Here is a 22,865-nt window from a genome sequence, read left to right as displayed (position 1 = left end):
AAAATTTATAACAGAAATTAGCTTTACGAGGAAAACGGAACTGCACTAAACTTAGCAGGTAATAAATGACTCCAAGGCAATGGCTTCCAAACATTTTCCAGGCAGCAGAACCTTTCTCCCAGTGGTGTCTTCTGCATGAATCCAACATAGAGAACAAACAGTGTAGCTCTGCCCGCGGCGGCCCAGGCCAGGGCCAGCCACAGCCAGCTGAGAGCTGCTGGCTCTGAGGGATACACGGCAGGAAAATCACAAACTCATTCTCTTACAACGTGGAGTCCCTTCACTGGGCCTTCAGTACCTAGCCCTCCTACACTGTAACTCCACACAAAGGGGTCCCGAGCTGGAAAATACCGTTTTCTGAAAGGTTTTAAAATCAATGAACTCACTGTGCTCTTTCTGTTTCTGTTTACAAAAACCCCAAAAAGACAGTGAAGTAGAACATATAATATGCAATCTCATTTTCAAACATAAACTTCTTTCTCTAAACAGTTTTACTTTCATAAAGCAGTGGATAGGGCAATTCTTCAAGGAAATGGCAGAGATCTGAATAGAGGGAGAAAAAAGTGAAGTGGGAACAGTCACAATACTGCCACTAGGAAACAGAAAAAAGCAAATAGCTTGATACATACTCTTTCTAAATTTCCTGACATCAATATCCTGACTATTGCTTTCAAATGGCACTGAACACTCAGTTAAAAAACTTACTGGTTCTCCAAGTTTATCCAAGTTATCCAGGAAATATTTTACAGATTCACCCTAAAAGCAAGAAGAAAACAAACAGTTATTAGGGCTTAGAAATGGAAGATTTTGTTACAACAGTTTATATTAAACTGTCTGGTTGTACACTTAATCCAAACATAGTTTGTTTCAGACTGAACACTAACCCCACTAAAACATATAAAATGTCTGCCTCTGCCACAAAGTGCCACAGCCTGGTTAATTTCACAAATGCTTTACATAAATGATACCCGCAAGTGATCATCCGCTTGGATTGCATGTATGCTTTTGATATCAACTAAACTTGAAGTGGGATTTTTTTGTCTATATTTTTCTACCTTAAGTTTATAGCAATGGTGGTTATCTTCAGAAACAAGAGCAAACCAGAAATGAGGTGAGAACACCCTATAAAATATCTTCCAGTTACAGGCATGTGCCTGGAGACACGACTTGCTAAGGAAGATTTTGAGTAATGCTGCAGGCTCTGTCTCTAATAGGTCTGCTTTCCCTCAGTGACCAGCCTACACTCAGAGCCCAGACTTCAATTGGCCCTCCAGGCAATTCCAAACATCTAAACTGTGTGAGAAGACGTTCCTAAAAGGCAATACTTGAACAGAGGAAACCATTTCAGGAAAGAAGGCTCTGGGTCTTGGAATCTCCCTGTGTTTTCACTTTCCTGTTGGACTTCTACTGAGGCACTTCCCCTGCCGGAAGCCCCTTCCGCAAGATGCTGAAGGCCGGGATTCCTTAATGTATGGGAGAATCACAGGAAGACCTTGCTATGCTGTAGTTCTGATTGGAGTAGAGATGGGGTGGGGGAGGGAGTAGTTTCCATAGTTCAGGTGATTTCTGGGACCACACTTTCAGTCACAAGGAATTAAAGTAGCAGTTCTCATAATTCCTGATCTCAGGATCCCTTTTCACATCTTAAGATTCTTGAGGAGCTCCAAGAGACTTTGTTCCTGTGGCTTATAACTACTGGTATTTATTTACCATATTAGAAAGTAAAACCAAGAGATTAACAAATATTTTACTTAATAATTCATTTTGACATGTCAATAGTAAACCCATCGCCTGTTCATCTATTGTAACATATCTTAATAAAAGACAGTGAGACACGCATCTGCTTCTGAATTTGAACCGCTACTTTAGGTTGGTTGAAGTATATGATGAAAATCTGGCCTTACACAAAAATGTAGTCGGAAAAGAGAGAAGTGTTTTAATAATTCAATAGGAAAACACTTCCTGAAGTACTAGTAAACTGATAGATGTTTGTGCTCTAAAATCGCAAAGTCTAATGGTTTAAAGTGGCTTACATCCGTTCCATGCATAGTAAGTCCTTCTATTTGCAAGTTTGAAATATTTTAAAGAGAAAAAAAAATCAAGAGATAAGAGAGAAAACTACAAATCTGTTTACTCCTTAAGTTAATTGCAACTGTGACTTGTGTTGCCATATTATATTGCATCTATTACCATAATAAGGTATAATATGCCTTTAATTTTCATTAGTTTTATAATCCCCAAAGGAAGCCAGGTCAGAATGTTTTCTGAATATTCATTAAGCAGGCTTCAATAAGCATGTTTAAAGAAATCTATTCAATAGGAAATTTATTTTATTTATTTTTAAAATATATTTTATTGATTTTAGAGAGGAAGGGAGAGGGAGAGAGAGATAGAAACATCAATGATGAGAGATAATCATTGATTGGCTGCCTCTGCATGTCCCCCACTGGGGATCAAGCCCGAAACCCAGGCACGAAACCCAGGCACGTGCCCTTGGCCAGAATTGAACCTGGGACCATTCAGTCCGCAGGCTGACGCTCTATCCATTGAGCCAAACCAGTCAGGGCTCAATAGGAAATTTATTAACCTGCCTTTAAAAGTGACCTATAGGTGTTTTTTAAAAAAATCAATAATTCACATTTACATAGAGTAGTAATTAAAGCCCTGCAAATATCTTTGTGAAGCCACATCTAAATAAGGATCCTTTTGGACAATATTCTGTGCACAGACTATGTGTAATATAAACGTTCCATCTACATTTACTTACATAAGGTTTATAGCAAGAACCAAATGCCAAATAGAATGTACAAAATGAAAAAAGGGTGGGGTTAAAAGTTGGTTAATGAACCAAGATTCTTCATTCAGTCTAAGGAAGTGGCTAGTAACAAAGATAATTAAAGGCTCAATTTCCCATTTGACTTGTCCTTTCTCTATTGTTTCTTCACATATTCACACGAAAAGATGAAATATAACATGATATTGCTCTGCCCACACTATTTGAAATCTAAGACTAGACCATTATACTTAATTCCTTAAAGATAATAAACATAAAACCAGGCCTGATTATATTTAAAGAGTTTGTTCATAGCTTTGAAAATGACTCTAAAATTAAAAGATATTGAAAGCATCCTATTTCAAACATGTGAAATATACCACCTCTATAATGAGTGCCATGTCTTTTTTTCTCCCCTTAATTTTAACTTCAAAATAAACCATAATAAAGAGGCTAGCTCTGCACACAGGGCAGGCATCAAGCTCTCTGGTCCTGAGCCTGCCATGGGCAGTTTCACTTCTCCTTTCATTAATTGCCCTCCCGATGTTCTCATTTTGCCTGGTCTTCACAAAGGACCTATTTTATTGTTCCTTATCTTTGAGATGGCCTACTTTTTGTTTAATGACATTCTCTATTCATTTTTATTTGGAAAAAGCATTGTAAAGTATTGATGTGACGCACAGTGCATGTTTTTAATAAGGGTGATATTGTCATCTTTATCATTAAAGCATACTTAAAGTACTACTCATGTCATTTGTTTGGTTCACATGGAGTGAGAGGATTTACTTATAGTCAAAGGAATATAAGCTATTGCCCTTCGCTTTGTAGATAGGTCAAAATTATGTAGACTACAACAAAATGCAGAATTTCTAATTTCTTGCTAGCATTTTCTATGTGCATCGCTTAAAACTTCCAAAAGGAAGTTTAAAATTAGTTAGGTACAACAACATAAACCACCCCAATATTTGAAAATATTTTTCGTCAAATTAAATACCTATCCAGATTAATCTAAGATAATTTACAATAGCCTAAATCAAATGTCCAAAAGAATACCTAATTTAGACAATTAATTTTAATTCTTTCTTGCATATAAGCTATAAAAATAAACTAGTGCACAAAATTAGAAATGAGATTTTTGAAAAGAACTAAATTATCACTTTATTTTATAAACTGCCCTTTCTTTGCCATTGCTCACAAATAAATTCCTTTTTATACAATTTTTCAATTAGACTTACCAACCAAATAATTTAAAGCTAGAATTTAGTTTTTAAGAGTATTCCTGTAGTCCTACCAAATTCTAATTTACACATAACACAAAATGTACAATGCAGTTTAGTAATTCTCTTATTTTATTAAAATGCTTCATCCTTAGAGATATGAGACAAAATCTTAGCTATATGTCTAATGCATTTTTGGATACATGGATATCTTATATTTATGCATGTGTACCTAATACTTATATGCTATTCAATTTTGTTATCTTAAGAAAGTATCAAGTAAAAATGAAATGCAGGCCCTGGCAAAGTAGCTCAGTTGGTTAGAGTGACATCCCGACATGGCAAGGTTGCAGGTTTGATGTCTGATCAGGGCATATACAAAAGAAGCAATGAATGAATGAATGAATCATTAAGTGAAACAAATCAATACTTGTCTCTCTCTCTCTCTCTCTCTCTCTCTCTCTCTCTCTCTCTCTCTCCCTCCCTCTCTTTCCTTACCTCTAAAAATCAACAAAAAAAGAAATACAAATTTTAAATGTATGAAAGAAGTTTAATATTACAGATAGGGGCTAGCTTTAACATGATATATAACACTGCTTAATTAGGCAACAACATGATAATTTACTCCATATTTATTCCATGCTACCATTTAGTATGACCAGTTTCTGTTCCTTACATATGTATGTGTGTCTGTGTGTATACATATACATATATATGTATGTACACACACACACACACACACACACACACACACACAAGAGAGAATTTTCCATGTAAACAAACAAAAAAAAGATCACATACATTTTCTAAGAATGCCTTGCCAGTTCTGAGAAAATCAGTGCCTGCAGGAAATACTAATGTTGCACTACTAAGTGAACAGGATATAAAACTGTACAGAAAGTCCTGAAAAGTTTATCTCAAAAGTTAACCAAGGTTGTACTGAAATACCAGAAGGAAATACACAAAATATCAACAAAGATGTCTTGGGTGGTGTATAAGTGGCTGACTGGATGCTTTTCTACAATGGACATATAAGTTTTAAATTTTAAATTTAAAAAAAAAAAAGCTAATTTGGATTCTGGAGCAGGTAATTCCCTCAAAAAACAAAACAAAACAATTTTCCTACTTTTCAGTTTTCACATAACAATGAAAAGCTTAGAGTTCTGAGAATTCCTCAAAACTAAAATACTTTTTTGGAAAGGTCAATCTTATACAATCCGAACAAAGAAATATTTAGCTGTGCCAGAACTAGAACCTTTCAGTAGTAAATTTTTTTTTTTATTTTCAAAAAAGAAACAATCTCAATTGTTAAAAAGAAACAAAAAATACAATTTTCCAACACAGGTCATACTTCCCAAATATAGTTTCAATTCCCCTGATAACCAATAGAGGGCCTATAAGAGCAATTCACAATACCCAGAAGTCCTTGTGAATGCACACTGGATGGAAAGTTCTGCTCTATGATGTGCTACAACGAATCTTGAAATCCCCACAACTCAAAATTACACAATAATCAACATTAAGTAACATTAACAATAAACATCAATTAATAAATTCTATGCCTTTATTACACAGCAGATGAGAGGAAAATCCAGATCACTTTATTCCCAGTTAGGTATTGAACCAATTATCCCAACTCTGGCCAGTATTAACCACCTTCCCTTCTCCGTCCGTCCAGCAATCATGTCAAACAGCAAAGCAATGTAACCTATGAGTGTTTTTAAATACTGATGAAAGTGGGAAATAGCTCAAAATCTATATCGGTAATCAGTTCCTTTTCCAAATCACTATTTGGTTAATTGTGCTACGAAGGGACACAGGATAGCATGGTTGGTTGTGAACATAAGACATGGGCTACGGAGTCCTACAGCCCAGAGTTTGAATCATGGCTCTATCACCAAAACTACTGGTGGCCTTAACCTCTATGGACCCATGTTTTATGTATAAAATGAAGTGAACAGGACTATATGCTCTCTTAGGTCTTTTCTAGGTTAGTAAACACTTAGTGATTCTGCATACTCTTGGCAGAAAAGTAACAAATACTACAGCATTTATCATTCTCATTTACACACACTGTTGGTTGACTTTTTCTATCTGCTCCCCATTAGACTGAGAGCCTCTTGTAAGACAGCCAGACAGGCAGTTCTTCAGTCGCCAGGGCCTGCCCATTCAGCCCAGAACATACTATGGGAATGTATTCAATACATGTTTGCTGAAAGAGTAAAGAAATGAATGAGTGCGCTGTGTATAACTGATCAAATTATTGCCCCACTATATAAAAATGGTCATAAAACAATCAAGTACAAAATGAAAAGGTCTTGTGTTTGCCTGGCCTAACAGATTAATTATTACCAACTGATAACTCTTCTTAGAGTGAGATTCAAAGAAACTGGTTAAAATAAACACAATGTCCTCCTGAATTTTAAAAAGGCTTGAAAAAAACCCACCTACTAAGCCAGGTGGTTGAAAGTACTGCAAATAGAAATGAGAACAGTCATTTCAAGTGAATCTTCTCTACTTCCTCACCTCTCTTCCCTCTTCAGGTCCTTCCGCCTGACTTCATCCTTATCAAGTCTGTTACTTGCCACAGTCAGCAAAACCTCTCCATTGCCAAAATCAATGGACATGCCAGTCTTTACTTTACAAGACCTCTCAGTGGCATGTGGCAACAATGACCATGTTTTTCTTCACTGAAACCCTTTCCTGGCCTCCATGGCATTACATGTTCCTGGATTTCTCCTATCTTTCTGGCCATTTCTGGTAGCATCTCCTCTTATAAACATTCTCAAAAGGTTGAAGGTTCCTCAAGACTCTATCTCGAGCCCTAATTTCTTTTTATACCCTTTCCCTGAATAACTGTGTGCATCCAAAAGATTTTAAATATCACCCCAAAACAAACAACTCCTACATTTCCATCTTTTAGACCAAAGCTCTATTCTGGATTCCAGACTCATGTAGCCAACTGTCTACTTGATTCCACCTGCATGTCTCACAGATCTCAACCTGATATGCCCAAATTAAAGTCTTAATCTTCCCTCTCAAATTCTTTTCTTACAATCTTTTCATTTCAGCAAAAAGCACCATCCACTTGGTTGTGAAAACCAGAAACCAGAGTCACTCTTTTTAAAAAATATATATTTTTATTGATTTCAGAGAGGAAAGAAGATGGAGAGGGAGATAGAAACATCAATGATGAGAATCATTGATTGGCTGCCTCCTGCACGCCCCCTACTGGGGACCGAGCCCGCAACCCAGGCATGTGCCCTTGACCGGAATCGAACCTGGAACCGTTCAGTCCACAGGCCGACGCTCTATTCACTGAGCCAAACCAGCTAGGGCCAGAGTCACTCTTAGCGTATGCCTCTCTCCCTCACTTCATATCCAATCTGTCAGAACCCCAATGATTTTGTTTTACCTTGAATCTACTGTCGTCCCTACACCTCAATGGCTACCACCTAGCTCTGGAACTGCTCAGCATCCAGAACAGTAGAAAGGTTTTTGATAAGTTTTTACTGCCTGACTGCTCTCCTCACTTCCCTCCAATCTTCACACTCTAGCAAGCTTTCCCCACCTTAGGTCCTGCACACATGGTACTCTTTCTGCCCGTCAAACTCTTCCCTCTCCTCGCCTGGCTGACCCTTTCTCACCCATGGGGTCTTAACTGAAAAGTCCATCTCTTCAAACCATCCTCTTGTTTTGTCATAGGTTCCTTTTCTTTTCCTTCAGAGCATTTATCACATGTGGGATTGCTTGTAATGTAAGTTCCTCCAACTAACACTAAGCTGAATGAGATCAGAGATTATTTTCATTTGATTCACTAGCAAATACCCAGCCTAAAACAAATGCCTGCTCAGTAGTAGGTGTTCAAGGACATGCTACTAAAAGGCTGCTGAAAGCTGCCAGTTGACAAGTTGATTTATCAGACTTGTTAAATAAATAACTGAACCCTTGAAATTTGCTCCCCAAGGCCCTCTTACTCTCACTGACTTTTACATTTGCTCTTCAATTTTCACATGAAAAGAATTCAAATGATCATAATGAAAATACATACTCAAAGTCATGCTCTAAACCTTAATACTTGCATATAGTATAAAATATAAATAAGTAGGAAACCATCAGATGGACATAAATATTCTATCAAATAATGCATTTTTACAGAATGAAAGTTTTTCTTTTAATAAAGAGCCTTCTTTTACAAAAGAAAGATATCTTACATTAAGGCCAAATGTGCAAAATGTTATACAACAGGTGAAAACTTTCTAATTGGTTGCAACATTTGATCATAACATAACTTAAAAGGTCAACGAAAAAATTAAGCAAATATAATTCTCTCTGCTCTAGTCCAGAATTGAAATGTGTATCATCTATATGGTAATAATTTTAAGACCCTATCAATTTTGAAGCTGTAGCTACTAGACAGTTTTACTGCAAATATGGCAAAGTAGTAAGTTAAAAATAGCAAATCATTTGCATTGCATTGCCGTATCAATAAACTAAATCATATTACTCTTTTTAATGATTTCAACTAAAATGAAAAGTATTTGCAGCATATAGCATTCAATTATTCATTAGGTTTTTTAAAAAAATCAATAAAAATTAGTTTAGAGACCATCTTACATTTGAATAGCAACTTGTCTAAAGTATAATCATGTCTATCTTCTTATTTATTAGGCCTTGTGTAGCACACAGTTGGCCAGGCAATAATAACTTGTGGGTGAATCTCTAGCAAAAACCTAGTACCTTTGCTCACTGTTAGTATCTTCCATGAGTTTTTCTTTTACTTAGTATCAATAAATGGATACAACCTCTTTACATCATGAAGCCTAAATGAAAACCACCTAATAGTTTAAGATGACAAATTATACAACTTCTACTGAGGCTGTCCATCCTGTTTAACAGAAAAGTGATTTTAAAAAACATTACTCAGGAAGTAGGAAACCAGTACCAGGTTACTGAAAAGAAAAGTGAAAGTCTCTCACCCCAATTATTCATTATTCCAGCTCTTTTTCTTTAACCTTCCTAGAAGGGTTAAAAGAGAAATGTCCTATTAACAGGATACATGAAGCTGCTCCAGCGCAAAAAACCCAAAGACACTGTGAAAACTATTTGGGGTGGGGGTTATAAGAAAGTTTTGCTCATTGGCTAACATCATTTTTAAATGCCAAAGTCAACAAAAATTTTTTCTTTAGGGGAACAAATTTATTTTGCTCCATGAGAAAAAGTAGGAATTCTCTATTAGACTGTTTTAGTTGGTTTTTCTATAAAATGGTCACAAGTCCTAAAATCTCATAAAAGCACATGAAATCTTAAAAAGAAAATAATTTTGTATTTTATAAATATATGGGTGTGTTTTTTTGTTTGTTTTTACCTTGGAAAAAGAAACCCCAATGCCCTCTTTAACCTGAGGAGTGCTCACAAAGCCTCTGCCCTCCACAGGCACAGGAAACGGCAGAAGGGAAGGAGCACAGGGGGTGAGGGTGTAGGATTGCCACAGAGACAGAGGAGGGAGAGGGAAGGAGACAGCAGAGCACCTGCACCTATGCCAAAGGTATCTCACCACACTAAGGGGCAGGCAGCCTAAGGATTTGGCTAAATCGACTACACATTAGATTGAAAATCAAGCAAAGTGACACGAGAAGGCAGCAAGAACCAATGTAGCAATGAAAACCTCAAATCTCTCTTGGAAGTACTGCCTTTATTAGACAACATGGCCTAATGCGAATGTAAGCCATATTCTGCATTATTTAGAATTCAGAATTTTTTATATTGGTAAGCAAATTCAAAGAATGAATCAAATAAAAGCTTACAGTGCTTTATTTTTTAAAAAGATACATATAGTTTATGTACATATGGCTAATATTAATAATATGGTTAATATGTGTCAGGCATTGCACTACAGTCCTTTACATGGATTATCTCATGTAATCCCTACAACAATTAATAACGGTAGGTCCTTGGATAGATAGTCCCCAATTTTCAGTTGCAGAAATTCAGAGATGCTGAGGGACTTGCTCAAGCTCACACAGTGAGTGGCACAGACAGGACATGATTTCTGGCTGGCCATTTAGTTCCACTTTATCTCATGGCATTGTAGAAAACCATATCAAATCTAAAGGCTATCACATTAAAATCATTTCTAAATGTTTTACAATATGCAAAATAAATCAATACATTTCAACATGGTTATTTTCTAATTTGTTTCGAAGATACAAAGTAAAGTTTCATGTAGCAAAACCAAGTACAAATGTCTTATGATTGAGACCGAAACCAAAATAAATCAAGGAAGAGTAATTCTACTCAAGTATTCTGAATCTGTTGTAGAGTAGTTGGGGATGAAAAAGTACACTCAATAAAGTGATTTAAATTTTAAAATTCGTTTTGCCCAAGGAAGAGAGATTAAATTTGAAAGATTAAGATAAACAGCTACTATCAGTGCAGAAGATGGCAACTTAAGTCCAGTCTCAAAACAAAACGATTTCCTTGATCTGTATCAACCCATTCTAATAATGCTCTGCTAATGTGGATGGAACAAATTCTCTCAAAAAAAAGGCATCTTGCAATATATATATATTTACCATACAGACAAAAGTGAATTGTATCATGTAGCTAGAAAAAAATGAAGTACTTTCAAGCAAGGAAATAAAAATCATTTAATTTTCAGAAATATGCACATAAAAATATAGCTTCTAACTATAACAAAAGTTTGCAACAAACTGCAATCTGGAATGCTCAATAGTATGAGAACTGTGACAATTATCTGAGTAACACTGCAAAGGAGCTCATAAAAATAATAATAGTGTTCTGATATCCCCTTCTCCAAACCAAGAGCAATAATATACTGGATATGTGCTAATGTCCAAATGACACTCCTAGAAAAATATATGGCTGCCTTTCAGATAACTGGTTGCCGTTAAACTTTTCTTTTTCAGGATACATTAAAAACCATGTTCATTGTCCTGGCCAGGTAGCTAAGTTGGTTAGAGCGTCTTCCCAATATACCAAGGTTGTGGGTTTGATCTCTGGTCAGGGCACACATAAGAAGTAATCAATCAATGCATAAATAAGTGGAACAACAAGATCAATGTTTCTCTCTCTCCTTTCCTCTCTCTCTGAAAATCAATAAAAGTTAAAAAGAAAAACATGTTCACAAAAAATAAAAACCATGCTCACTAATGGAACATCAGTTGAGGATGACTAGTAGTACATTTAGTTTTCAAGGAAGTGAGGATTCAAATGGCCTTTCCCATGATGAATAGTGGTTAGAAGAACTGTACCACTCTTAAGTTAATAAATTTACTATTAAATGTCATTTAAGTTTATTTATATCTTAAGCACAACCTAAGTTAATACAATAAAAAAGGAATGGCACAAGAGTATTATGAAAGTTCAGAATATAAAAACAACTGGGTGAATATCAGTGCAATGCTATGTATTCTTAAGAAAACCTTATATATATTTAATAATGTGCAAGAACTTATGAGAGGAGTGGTAATATTTGTGCGAATGGGTGTTGGTCAGAGAGTCTGAGAATAAAAGAAGATAATGCTCCATGAATATAACATTGGAGTGCGTGCAAAACAGTTGTGGCTAGTGCTGTGGGCCAGGAGTCAGTCTGGGTTCCAGTGTCCACTCTATTATTTACTGGTTCTGTGATTCAAAGATCTAAGGAACCTCTCTCTGCATCTAAATTTTTTCATCTGTGAAGTGTGCATCTTCTATTTCTGTGTTTTGTTTTTAAGGATTGCATGATAATGTATGTGACAGAACTCTGAAAAGTACAAAGGCATTCTGATAAAACATAAAGTATTAAAATGTGATATAATTATCAGCACTTAAATTCATTTTCTGGAGAAAGAAATTAGCACCTGTTTTGGGCTAATATGACTAGATACCTCAACTTGTTTGGGCTGCTGCCTATTTGAGGAAGGTCAACAGAGAATATTCAAGCCAGGGAGTCCTTCGGTCATCATGCTATGCTTTCCTTAAAAGTGAGCTAATAAAGCTTTCTCCTGAGTTAGGTCCACACTCTAGTAAATAATTCTGAAACTAACATCTAGTTTACCTAACAAAATGATTTCCTTGCTTCATCCCTTAGTTGTTTAATAAACATTTTCAGAGCAGCATAAATTACTGTTATCACTAGCTTTGTTTAGCAATAAAAGTGTAATACAGAAACCAGCAAAGTATTTTACAATCCCCCTTTCAGCACTGGAGCCCACATATCTCACAGCTAGTCAAGTTTCTACTCCCCCACCCCAAAATATAAGATATAAACATGAACATGTCAATATAACAAAACACATCAAGACATAGACTTATGTATGCATACATACATGTTCACACACAATCTCAGAAAGTTGTTTTGTATAAGTACATGCTAAAAAAATTTTTGTTTTTTAATGTAAACAGTACTATAGCTCTGTGCTTCCAAGGTTGGGAAAAAATGTAACCACTCTGACATTTGATCAAATTCACCAACAGGAAATCCTACCCATAGAGACCTGAATTTTAAAGTCTCTACAACCTCTGTTTTATGTAATCCTTATCTTACATTTAACTCTAACCCTAGAATCAGTAGACAATAAGTATCTAGCAACTTGAAGTTAAAGTCCTGTTTTGCTTTTATTCATAAAGAAAATGAACCAAATCCTTCTCCAACAGAAACAAAAGTCATACTTTACAACTGAAAGCAGAAATTGATTCATTTTCTAAAGCAAATCCAAATTAGTGTCAAAGAATAAACCAATGCCTCTAACTCTATAGTATTTCAAATTCATGCTACAGTAAAAATAAATATTTTACTCCAGCCTGAAGTTCTTACTTAGCACTCAGCAGCTAATACAGGAGATTAAATAGTTACTTTGCTACACAGAATAAACTACCCCATCAGCTTGGAGAAGTGTAACTATGTCAAGCACAAACTGCACTACTTGAGTAAGAAAAATTACGTCTAACTGAAGGTACCATGATAACAAAGAAAACAGTTTGGTTTTAGGGATTGCAAAAAAAGACTGGTTGCCCTAGCTGGCTTGGCTCAGTGGATAGAGCATCAGCCTACAGGCGGAAGGATAGTGGGTTCGATTCCAGTCAAGGGCACATGCCCGGGTTGCGGGCTTGATTCCCAGTAGGGGGCAATCAGGAGGCAGCCGATCAATGATTCTGTTGCATCATTGATGTTTCTATCTATTTCTCTCCCTTCCTCTCTGAAATCAATAAAAATATATTTTTTAAAAAAGAAAGACTGGTTATTACAGGAAGTTGTATTAATGCTGACAAGTGAAATTGTATATAGAAATTAGGAAGCTCTAGAGTATTCCAGTGTCACACACTTTCCTGTCCATATACCCAAGTCTACAAAGTTTGCTTATATTTCTGAATAAGCAACTAAATATTAAAAGTCCAACAAAGTTTAATTGGCAGTAATCCCTAGTTATTTTCTTAGTTTTACTACATACCTCTAGTTGTTTCATTTCCTAGCCAACTCTGGACTCCCATCTCTTTAGTCATCTAACTTACCAAATTCCCTAACTATTGTCACATAAGAGAGGGTGTCTCCTTAGTGCAGTGGCAGGCTGCAGTGAATGCATAGCCAAAACTGAGCATTACAAACATTTAACCCAGTACCAACAGAGACTACTTCTTAGGATATATGTATTATCTTCAGTGTGCTAGTGTATAAGAACGGTCCCTTAAGCTATAACAATAGATTAAATTCTTTTTCCACAGTAAGCTATTTAGCTTACCCATAATGAAACTAACCAGAAAAGGAAATGTTTGCCTTTGAGAACTCGGGGGGAAAAAAACCATTCATGTTTGCACCCAAAGTTATTACTAACAAACGACTGGACTGCTGAAAACCTAAGCTGTGATATCACTATCCTATCCCTTGTCCCAAAAACTAGTAACAGGGCAGTCATTCATCTGAAGCAAAAAAAGCCACAGAGAGGCTTAACAAACCGACACGTTTTCTTTTCCTTTCAATTTGCATTAGTAAGTTTAATAATCAATTGTTAGTTAAAACTAAAATAGCCATTTTACCTCTCATTTCCCCTGTTTACTCTTTCTATACAAGATTCAAGAATATACATTGAACATTGCAAAAAAGAAAAATTATTCTGTAACACAAGGACTTCCCATCTCCTGGAAAATTAACAAATTAGCATACTAAAATAATTCATATTTCCTGGAACTTAATGTGGGACGTTTTTTTTTTAATAACCTTATTAATTCAGTATGTCTAAAAAATGAGGAAATAAAATAAATGTCAGGTCTTATGCTAGTGAGAGAAAAAAGACAAACAAGTCATACCAAAGGAGCCTCTACTTCAGTGGGAGAACCAAACAAGAATGCAAATAACTCGAACACATGTGAGGGTTAGAACACAAGCATACCACAGAGGAGGGCAGGGGCATTCCAGCCGGGACCATGGGGAAAGCTTTGATCCTAAGCACTGCTCTTCAGTGTGGCCACGAACAAGTTTATCCAAATTGCCAATGGCTGTCTGCTAAAAATACAGATCTCTGGGTCCCCTCCCAGATTCCTGAATCAGATCCCCTTGTGATGATGTCTCGGAATCTGTTTAGCTTTGTATTAAGCAAGCATTCCAGTGAATCTGATTTAAGGGGCCATGGAGTGCATTTAGTCACATTAAAATTTGATTACCACTGTCCTAAGTGAAGGGTAGGACCTAATGAACAGACACAGTAATTAGAAACCCTAACAGAGGGACTTTGTGAAGAGAGCCGTGGAAGCAGATGATCAGGGGATGTGGGAATTGAGGGGTTATAAGACATGTGCAGTGGCCAAATAAGCTATATTGAATATATTGTTGGAATCATAGGCAAGCTAGCTGGTTTTGACTCAAATAAAGAGGCTGAACTCTGTTCTTTAGGCAATAGAGAACGAGCAAAACTTTCTCAGCAAACCCATGCTGTACATGACCAAGATTACCTGGGAGTCCAAGCAAGAGGTACTAGGACAATAATGTAAAGGAGGAAAGGAGGGAGTGGATGCAAGGGATGTTGCAGGGGTAGAAAAGACAGGACTTGGGGATTGGCTGTCTGTAGGCAAGAGGAGGAACTGAATATGACTTTGGAGGAAAATTTTTAATGAGCCAAGTGCCTTCCCAGTGCCTGACACTATGCCAAGCACCACAGACATCCAAAAAGTATGAAAATCATTAATAGTTGAGCACCAGGTGCCAGATACCATTAACAATGCCAAGAATATATTATGGGGGGGGGGGGAGGGGGCGCGTGGTGGTGGTGGTGGAAATCCATGTGCTCCAGGAGTTTAAAATTATATTTCTGTCCTGTCCCTCTTTTCTTGTGTGCCTACTTTTTATCAGGAAAGTTGGATTTCTAGAACTTGTCTCTCCTACCCAATGTCTTCTTTGCTCCTGAAGCATCAGCTGTCTCAAGTCAAGAACATGCAGATCCTCATCCTAAGTGGTTTTAGCTATTTGTTCTTAATGGCAAATACTTAGGAATGCTTTCTCAACAATGATAAGACAGTCTTGATATGAGGCAGTAAGAGGTGAAGGTCCAAATTCAAGAAGTGCCACTGAACCCATCTTCAGTTAAATGGACTTATAGAACTTTAGAGTACAGTCATTTATTCATTCAGTCAATATGAATTGCATGCTGTTACATATGGTGTTTCTTCCCTGACCTGGAAAGATGAATAACATCCTGGAAAAACTTAAGAGTGGAAAGTGTGGTTTGTTGGCAAAATGAATTCAGAAGAAAGGAGAATAAGCAGCACTTAAAAACAGGAGAGAAGGTGAAGGGAGATGAGAAGGGGTTGTGGGGAGGAACTTATGAAAGACTACCAAAACTCATATAACAAACTAGAGGCCTGGTGCACAAAATTGGTGCATGGGTAGGGCCCCTAGGCCTGGCCGGTGATTAGGGCCCTCCTTCCCCAGCTGCCGGCCGGGGCCTTACTTCGTTCCGCACCACCCCCTGGTGGTCAGCACACGTCATAGTGAGCGATAGAACCCCCGGTTGAACTCCAGTGGGGACACTTTGCATATTAGCCTTTTATATATATAGATATTGACCAAAGGACAAAAGTTAACCACAAGTCTGAGAACTGGATGGAGGTCCCTTGTTGTTAAATTAATAATTTTCAACATATAATGCTGCCAGCTACTCAATTTTCACAATATTGTGAGGTAATCTCTGCCTTTCATTAATGGACAAATTATTTGACAAGACACACACACCAAAGAAGACAACTATACAAATAGCACATAGCCAAGTGCTAGACTGTATGACACACATGAGAGCCCTAATTCAGAGACAAATCTAAGCATCAGTTTTATACGAAGTCATCATAAACACTTTTTTAGAACTTCTAAGAGCTAAAACTGCTTCTGAGTACAAACTGTAATGGCAAAGACTGCTGGCTGTACATCATTTTGTAGCCACACCCATAAATATTGATGGCTTTAATGCCAGTGACACCACCAAACAACATTCTAAGCAGTTTTACTCGTAATGGTCCCTTTATTTTGATCATAATACAATAACACTTCAGATCTTAGCTCCAAATTGTATACAGTCTAGATTGCTATCATTCCTGGGATTTTTCCAGTCTTCGGCAAATAAAACCCAGAATACAATCAAAGCATTCACAATTAAATTACAAAACACTTGATTTAAACAAAAATCTTAGTTATTACTTTTGTATCTTTAACCTAGATCGGATCCTTTCTCTTCCACCCTCAGTAACAGCTACAAAGTTTTATGGTCTTGTTTAAGACAAAGTAGAAAAAATAAATATAAAATAAAATCTAGGTGCTTCCCATGTAAAAGAGATACCGAATAACTTAGATGGAATAACTAAGACTTGTTTGTTTGTTAAAAAGATACATTTCAGCCAAGTGAGGACATAGCAGGAAGGTGGCCGGCCATTTATGAACCAGGAAGTGGGCCCTCACTAGACACTGAATCTGCCAGCACCTTGATCTTGACCTTCCCAACCTCTAATGTGAGAAATGCATTTCTGTTGTTTTTAAGTCTATCGTAGTTTGTTATTACAGCCCAAATGGAATAGGACACCCACTTAGTTGGTCCACAAAATTTTCTTTGAAAAAATAAAAAATTCATTTTGTAAAATGTGCTTAGAAGCTTTAAAAAAAATACACATGCAAAAACAGAATGCAAGTATATGAAAAGCACAATGACTGTTAAACATTATTCAGGACTTTAATCTCTCACTGTATTAATCTGTATCATAAAAAATTAGTACTTCTAAAGACCAAATAGCACAGTTGAACCTATTGAACTCTTAGTCCAAGAGTAAAAGGTTGATTTTTTAAAAAGAAGGATGAATATTATTGCTGTAATTGAGGTATTTTCAAAAGCTGAAAAAATGTAGCAGTACTTACAAAAATCATTATCTTACTTTCAAAAAGAAAAAATAATCAATTAACTATCACAGCTTTACCAAATCTATGGGGTTTGCCTTATTTTTACCTTGCTAGTAAACAGCTCATCTATATAGCAACCCCAATTTCTGAGGCTAAAATTCTACACAGATATATTATATTGTGGAAGTCAGTGAAAAGGGTGTGTAACTCTCAGATAATAAATGTCATTAAAATAAAATCACAGCATTTGAACAAATCTCTTACCAGTTGAAATTCTCGACGTCGGTCATAGGCGTTCTGTATGCCGCTGTCTGCCCATAATGCTCTTATAGCAGGAAGATATTGTAAAAAAATTCGAGTTTCCACCAGTCCCTGGGCCACCAAGGGGGAACGGGTGTCAAATGACATCATCTTGTCTCCATTGAGTTGGTTTGAGTTATCTCCCCAAGGAATATGAAGCTTCTCTCGAGCATCTACCAGCACCCTCATACCTTTGTTAAAAAAAAAAGAGAAAGAATTGTGATAGGAATCATTAGATTCTCAAAGATTCTATTCCAGTATTATTTTCTTAAACTTCTTTACTACTCCAGACCTACCTCCTCCAAAGATGGAGATCAACATCAAAACAGACTATCTGTAACTTCTCAGAGTTTTAAAAAACGAAGTTATTTACAGTCATAAAATTAGAGCCTTGAAAAGCATGTACTATTAAACAATTTCTCTTTCTGAAGGATTTTAACATGTTCTCATTTATCACTACATTGTTATCTTTGGTCCATCAAACAGTCACATAACTATCAAGAACTCATTTGTTTGGAAACTGAAAAACTGCTGTGCTGTCAATTTTCTGATCATGCCAACTTAAAAAAAGTAGATGTCTAGCATCTCATACTCAATGCTCAAAATAGGCACAGTTAAGAACCAGGCGTTTACCTGGCTCATAATCAGTTAACATGTCGACTCTATTCATTGACATAATTCCTGAATTCAGCTACATCAGGATACAAAGGTACCTTGAATTAAGAATTGGCAAGGTGGAGTCTGCGGCCTTGAAAAAGACCTTAATTACTTTTGTGCTAAACATTAAGACAGGATAAACACAGCTGTTTTGTACAGCTTAACTGCAGTGGTGCTAGGGCTGCGAGCTCACTGTGGTCTGGGAGCTCCCGCCGAGTGCTCTTCTCAGTCATTAACCACCCCCCCCCCCCGCCCCCCCATAAACACACACCCAGACAGTCTTCCTCTACTCAGTCGTGGGAGAAAAAAGTGACCCAAAGGAGCTGCTTAAGTACTTCCCAAACAAAAAACCCCTCCATTTAAAAAATACTGAAATCTGTTGCAAACTCCTACCCAGATGAAATAGAGAGAATCTGGATGCACCTGAAGGACCAGACTCCGTAGCTCAAGTTTGCCAAAATGTCTTTTAGAAGATAGAAAATATCTGGTGGTAAGAAAAATACGCGCTACTTATCGCTCAAATGGCAAAATGAAAACCATCTTCTCTAATTCTTTGAAATCCCAGAAATAAAATTCTAGTGTATTTTTCACTTAAGAACAAAGTATAACTTTAATTTTTGAAATAATGTCAAATGGCAGAGTCTACGATCCAAGCTGACACTGATGCATGGACTACCTGCACAGGCTCCACATCATTTTTAGGTCAAAGGTTCTTTACAGCAATGCACGATTTCATTTAAATAACTGAAGCAAGTTGTGGTGCGTCCCCCCTCAAATCATTGAGAGAGAGAGAGAGAGAGAGAGAAACGTGTGCATAGTGATTACAGGCAAACATCCTGCCCAGCCCTGACACTGGGCCGAAAAACCACTGATGCTAATTTTTTTAAACTATAACGGGTCTACTCTCCCCTGGTACCTGCACGGCAAACATGACACCCTCAAGGTCCATATCCTTGTCCAAGAGGACCCAGAGACTGTCACCCTTTGCCCTTGACAAGTCTCGGCAAAAAAAAAGTTTCCCGATCGCGACGGTTCCAGAACTCCCTTGCTCAGGAGGCGCCCAAGGAAGCGGAGAGTCGGGAGCAGACCGACCCCATGTGACTCGGGTCACCCACCAGGGGCGGGGAGGTTGGGCAGACAGCGCCCGGGCCCGGGGCGGGGGTGGAGGGTCTGGGGTTTGGCTTTCAGGTCTTCCTGCCTCATCTGGGCGCCCGGCTCTCTCCACTTCCCTGTCGGAGGGCGGGGCGGGAGACCAGCCGTGCCCCCCAACCCGGGCAGCAAGAAGGAAAGCGGGGAGCCCTAGGGCATTCCTCTCCACGGAGGACGGGGCACCCCGCGCAGCAGGAACGGTGCCGCGGGCGCGCCCCCTTCCCGCCCGCCCGCCCGCCCGCTGGGCCCGGTCCTCCGCCCGGGACCGAGCCCGAGAACGAGGGCGGTGCCCGCCCCGCGCCTCCCCGGGGCCCGGCCCCCGGCCCCCCGCGCCGACCCCCGCCCCGCACCTTTGATCACGTTGCTGTAGATGGTGGGGCGGAACTCCTCGCGCGCGCGCTGGTCGAAGTCCTGCCCGTGGATGATCCGCATCTGCTTCAGGAAGGTGGACTTGCCGCTCTCGCCCGCGCCCAGCAGCAGGATCTTCACCAGCCGCTTCACGTAGGTCTTCTCCCGGGACAGGCATTTGTCGATCTCCTTGGACTTGCGCTGCTGCTCGGCCTCGCCGCTCGTCAGCACGCAGCCGGGGAAGCACACGGACAGCACGGACCGCGACGGCAGGAAGTCCGCCATCTTGCCGCCGCCGCCGCCGCCTCGGCGGGCCTCTCCGGCTCCCTCCACCTCTTCTTCGGGCGCCGGGCGACTCCGGCACCGCGGCTCGAGGGCGGGGAGCGCTGCGGCGGCCGGAGCGCGCCGGGGGAGGGAGGGAAGGAGCGAACTGACTAGCAGGGCGGGCCGGGCAGGGCGGGCCGGGCGAGCAGGGGAGGGAGGGAAGAAGGGCGGGCCCGGGAGGGGCGGTGGCCCCGCGGCGCGCACGCGCACGCCGTCTCCCGGGGACGCGCACGCGCGCAGCGCCGCTCCTTCGGGCCTCCCGCCCCGGGCCGGCCAGTCACGCTCGGGCTCGCGTGCGCGCCCCGCTGTGGTCAGGTGATCTCCGAGGGCGCCGGGGCCGCGCCTTATTTCGAAGCCATTGGCTGGCTAGAACGTTATTCAAACCGCGGGCGCGAGCCTGAAAGGTTTTTGGGGCACTTTCTTACGGTGGTTCCTGGACATCCTGCTCTCCCAGGCCCGGAGCAATAAGCAAACCTCGTCAGTGCGCCCACCCTGCTCTTTTTGGCATTCTCAGACCCCTGAAAGACCCTCCCTCCCACGCTTCCCCCATTGAGAAAGAACTGGAGTTGGAGTTCATCTGAGATGTGCTAGGAGGCCTTGGTTAATGTCTCGTGAATGTGGATTCCCTCCCGAGCTGCGAGCTGCGAGCTGCGGCGCAGAGATCAGTGGATGTTAGCTGCAGCAGGGTGAGGTCATAGTGAAAATCCCCCTAAACCGGACACTGTGATGCAGGCTCTTCCCTACAAGGAAGCAGATAAGCAAACAGACCCGGGACGGGAGCCGGCAAACTTGAGGTTTCCTGCCAGATTACAGAGGATATGATCAGCCAAGGGACTTTTTTTCTGTCCTAACAGTAGATTCAGGCCAGGACACCTGAAGGGGCTGCCAGGAGACCAGCAGCAAGTGACAGCTGAGCTGGCAGACTGCTAGCAAGGACCCCAGATACTCACTTCTTCCTTCTCAGTGTTTACTTTCAAGTGGAAAAAGCCGTTTTGGTCTGTCTCTGCTTTGGGCAGTGCTACCATAATGCTCCTTGATTCGGGCTCCTGTAGCTCAGAAACGACCTATGTGTTAGGCTGTTGAGGTAAGAGGTCAGCAATCTGAGATAGCTCATGAAACAGGTTTACGTTAAAAAAATAAATAAATCAGTGCTAATCAGTTACTGTCAGGGTTGGTTTAATGGCCGACGGACCTCATGGCTCAGTGCATTGGCTGCAGGAAACAATGCCTGTAGTAGAACTATCTCCCATTGTCCTGGCCGACCCCATAGGGTAGACATCTACAATATACACAGAGGGGTAGGTTCAGCGCGGTGTCTATGGGTTGATAGGGTCAGAATCTCTGGGCTGTGGTAAAAAGTCTTCCCTCCGAAACCGGTTTGGCTCAGTGGATAGAGCGTCGGCCTGCGGACTCCAGGGTCCCAGGTTCGATTCCGGTCAAGGGCATGTACCTTGGTTGCGGGCACATCCCCAGTGGGAGGTGTGCAGGAGGCAGCTGATCGATGTTTCTCTCTCATCGATGTTTCTGGCTCTCTATCCCTCTCTCTTCCTCTCTGTAAAAAATCAATAAAATATATTTAAAAAAAAAAAAAAAAAAAAGTCTTCCCTTCTATTGTCTCCCTGGCATTTGGGAGGCTCTGTCCTCCAACCATAGAAGGACTAATGCTGCCCAGGACAGGGGCCCATCATTGGCTGCCAAGCAGCATGTCTATGTGCACTCCAGATTCTCATCTGAATTCTACAAAAATGGGAGGAGGAAAGCCTGGGAGTTAGGTAGTTACCTATTTTTTTTTTTTTTCTTTTCCAAAAGCATGTGCAACATAATGGAGGAAGCAAGGATGCCTAGCAGGCAGGAAGGTATTCCTGCCCAGCCAGTTCGTGCTGTGACTTGTAGAGCAGCAGAGAAAGCTGTTCCAAGCCCTGCCTGTAACCTGTGTTGGAACAAGCTTGGCTCAGTGTTTCTGAAAGAGAGACCTCTTTGAGCCGAGCCTGGGTTTGGCTGCAGGAGTCCAACTGCCTCTGTCTGGTAATTAAGCCACCTTGAGATTGTAAGTGTAAAAATGAGTTAGAGGTTTGGTGCTTTCTCAGAAAATTAAACATAGTACTGCCGTAAGACCCAGCAATTCCACTCCTGGGTAGGTAGCCAAAAGAATGGAAAACAGGCATTCAAAGAAAAAAATCGTATGCCTATGTTCATGGCAGCATTATTTAGAATAGCCATAAGGTGAGAACAACCCATATATCCATCAACGGATGAATGGATAGACACATGTAGTACATCCATGCTGTGGGGTTATTCAGCCATAAAAAGGAATGAAGTACTGACATGCTACAACATGAATGAACCCTGGAAACATTATGCTATATACAAAGGCCACATATTGTGATGTTCCATTTATATGAAATGGCCAGAATAGGCGAACCCATAGAAACAGCAGATAAGTAGTTGCCTAGGACTAGGAGGAGGGAAGAATGGGGAATGGCGGCTTAAAGGGTCCAGGGTTTCCTTTTGGGGTGATGAAAATGTTTAGGAACTAGATGGGGTGCTGGTTGCAGAACACTGTGAATGTATCACGAACTGTTCATTTTAAAATGATCAAATAATGAATTAGATGTGTGAATTTTATCACAAAAAAAATGAGGTAGGTAAAATAATAATTTCCATGAAAGAAAAGTCATTGGCATCATTTAACACTGAAGTGTCCACAGTGTGCAATATTCAT

At 39.8% G+C, this 22,865-nt stretch overlaps 1 protein-coding gene across 1 annotated transcript in view; it reads right to left on the bottom strand.

Moving 5' to 3' along the window:
• Window positions 1-20,257, bottom strand: part of GNA13 (G protein subunit alpha 13) — a 29,445-nt gene extending 9,188 nt beyond the window's left edge. The window contains exons 1-3 of the mRNA XM_054709941.1: window positions 19,822-20,257; window positions 17,630-17,856; window positions 706-756 (exon numbers count right to left, since the gene is read on the bottom strand). Coding sequence (XP_054565916.1) covers window positions 706-756; window positions 17,630-17,856; window positions 19,822-20,104 — 561 coding nt within the window. The 5' untranslated portion in view covers window positions 20,105-20,257. The remainder of the gene's footprint in view (window positions 1-705; window positions 757-17,629; window positions 17,857-19,821) is intronic.
• Between the last annotated feature and the right edge of the window lie 2,608 nt (window positions 20,258-22,865).

This window comes from Eptesicus fuscus, chromosome 20 (assembly GCF_027574615.1).
Source record: "Eptesicus fuscus isolate TK198812 chromosome 20, DD_ASM_mEF_20220401, whole genome shotgun sequence".
Lineage (NCBI taxonomy): Eukaryota > Metazoa > Chordata > Mammalia > Chiroptera > Vespertilionidae > Eptesicus > Eptesicus fuscus.
Note: the sequence above shows the minus strand (reverse complement) of the source record. Positions and strands in the feature narration are given on the sequence as shown.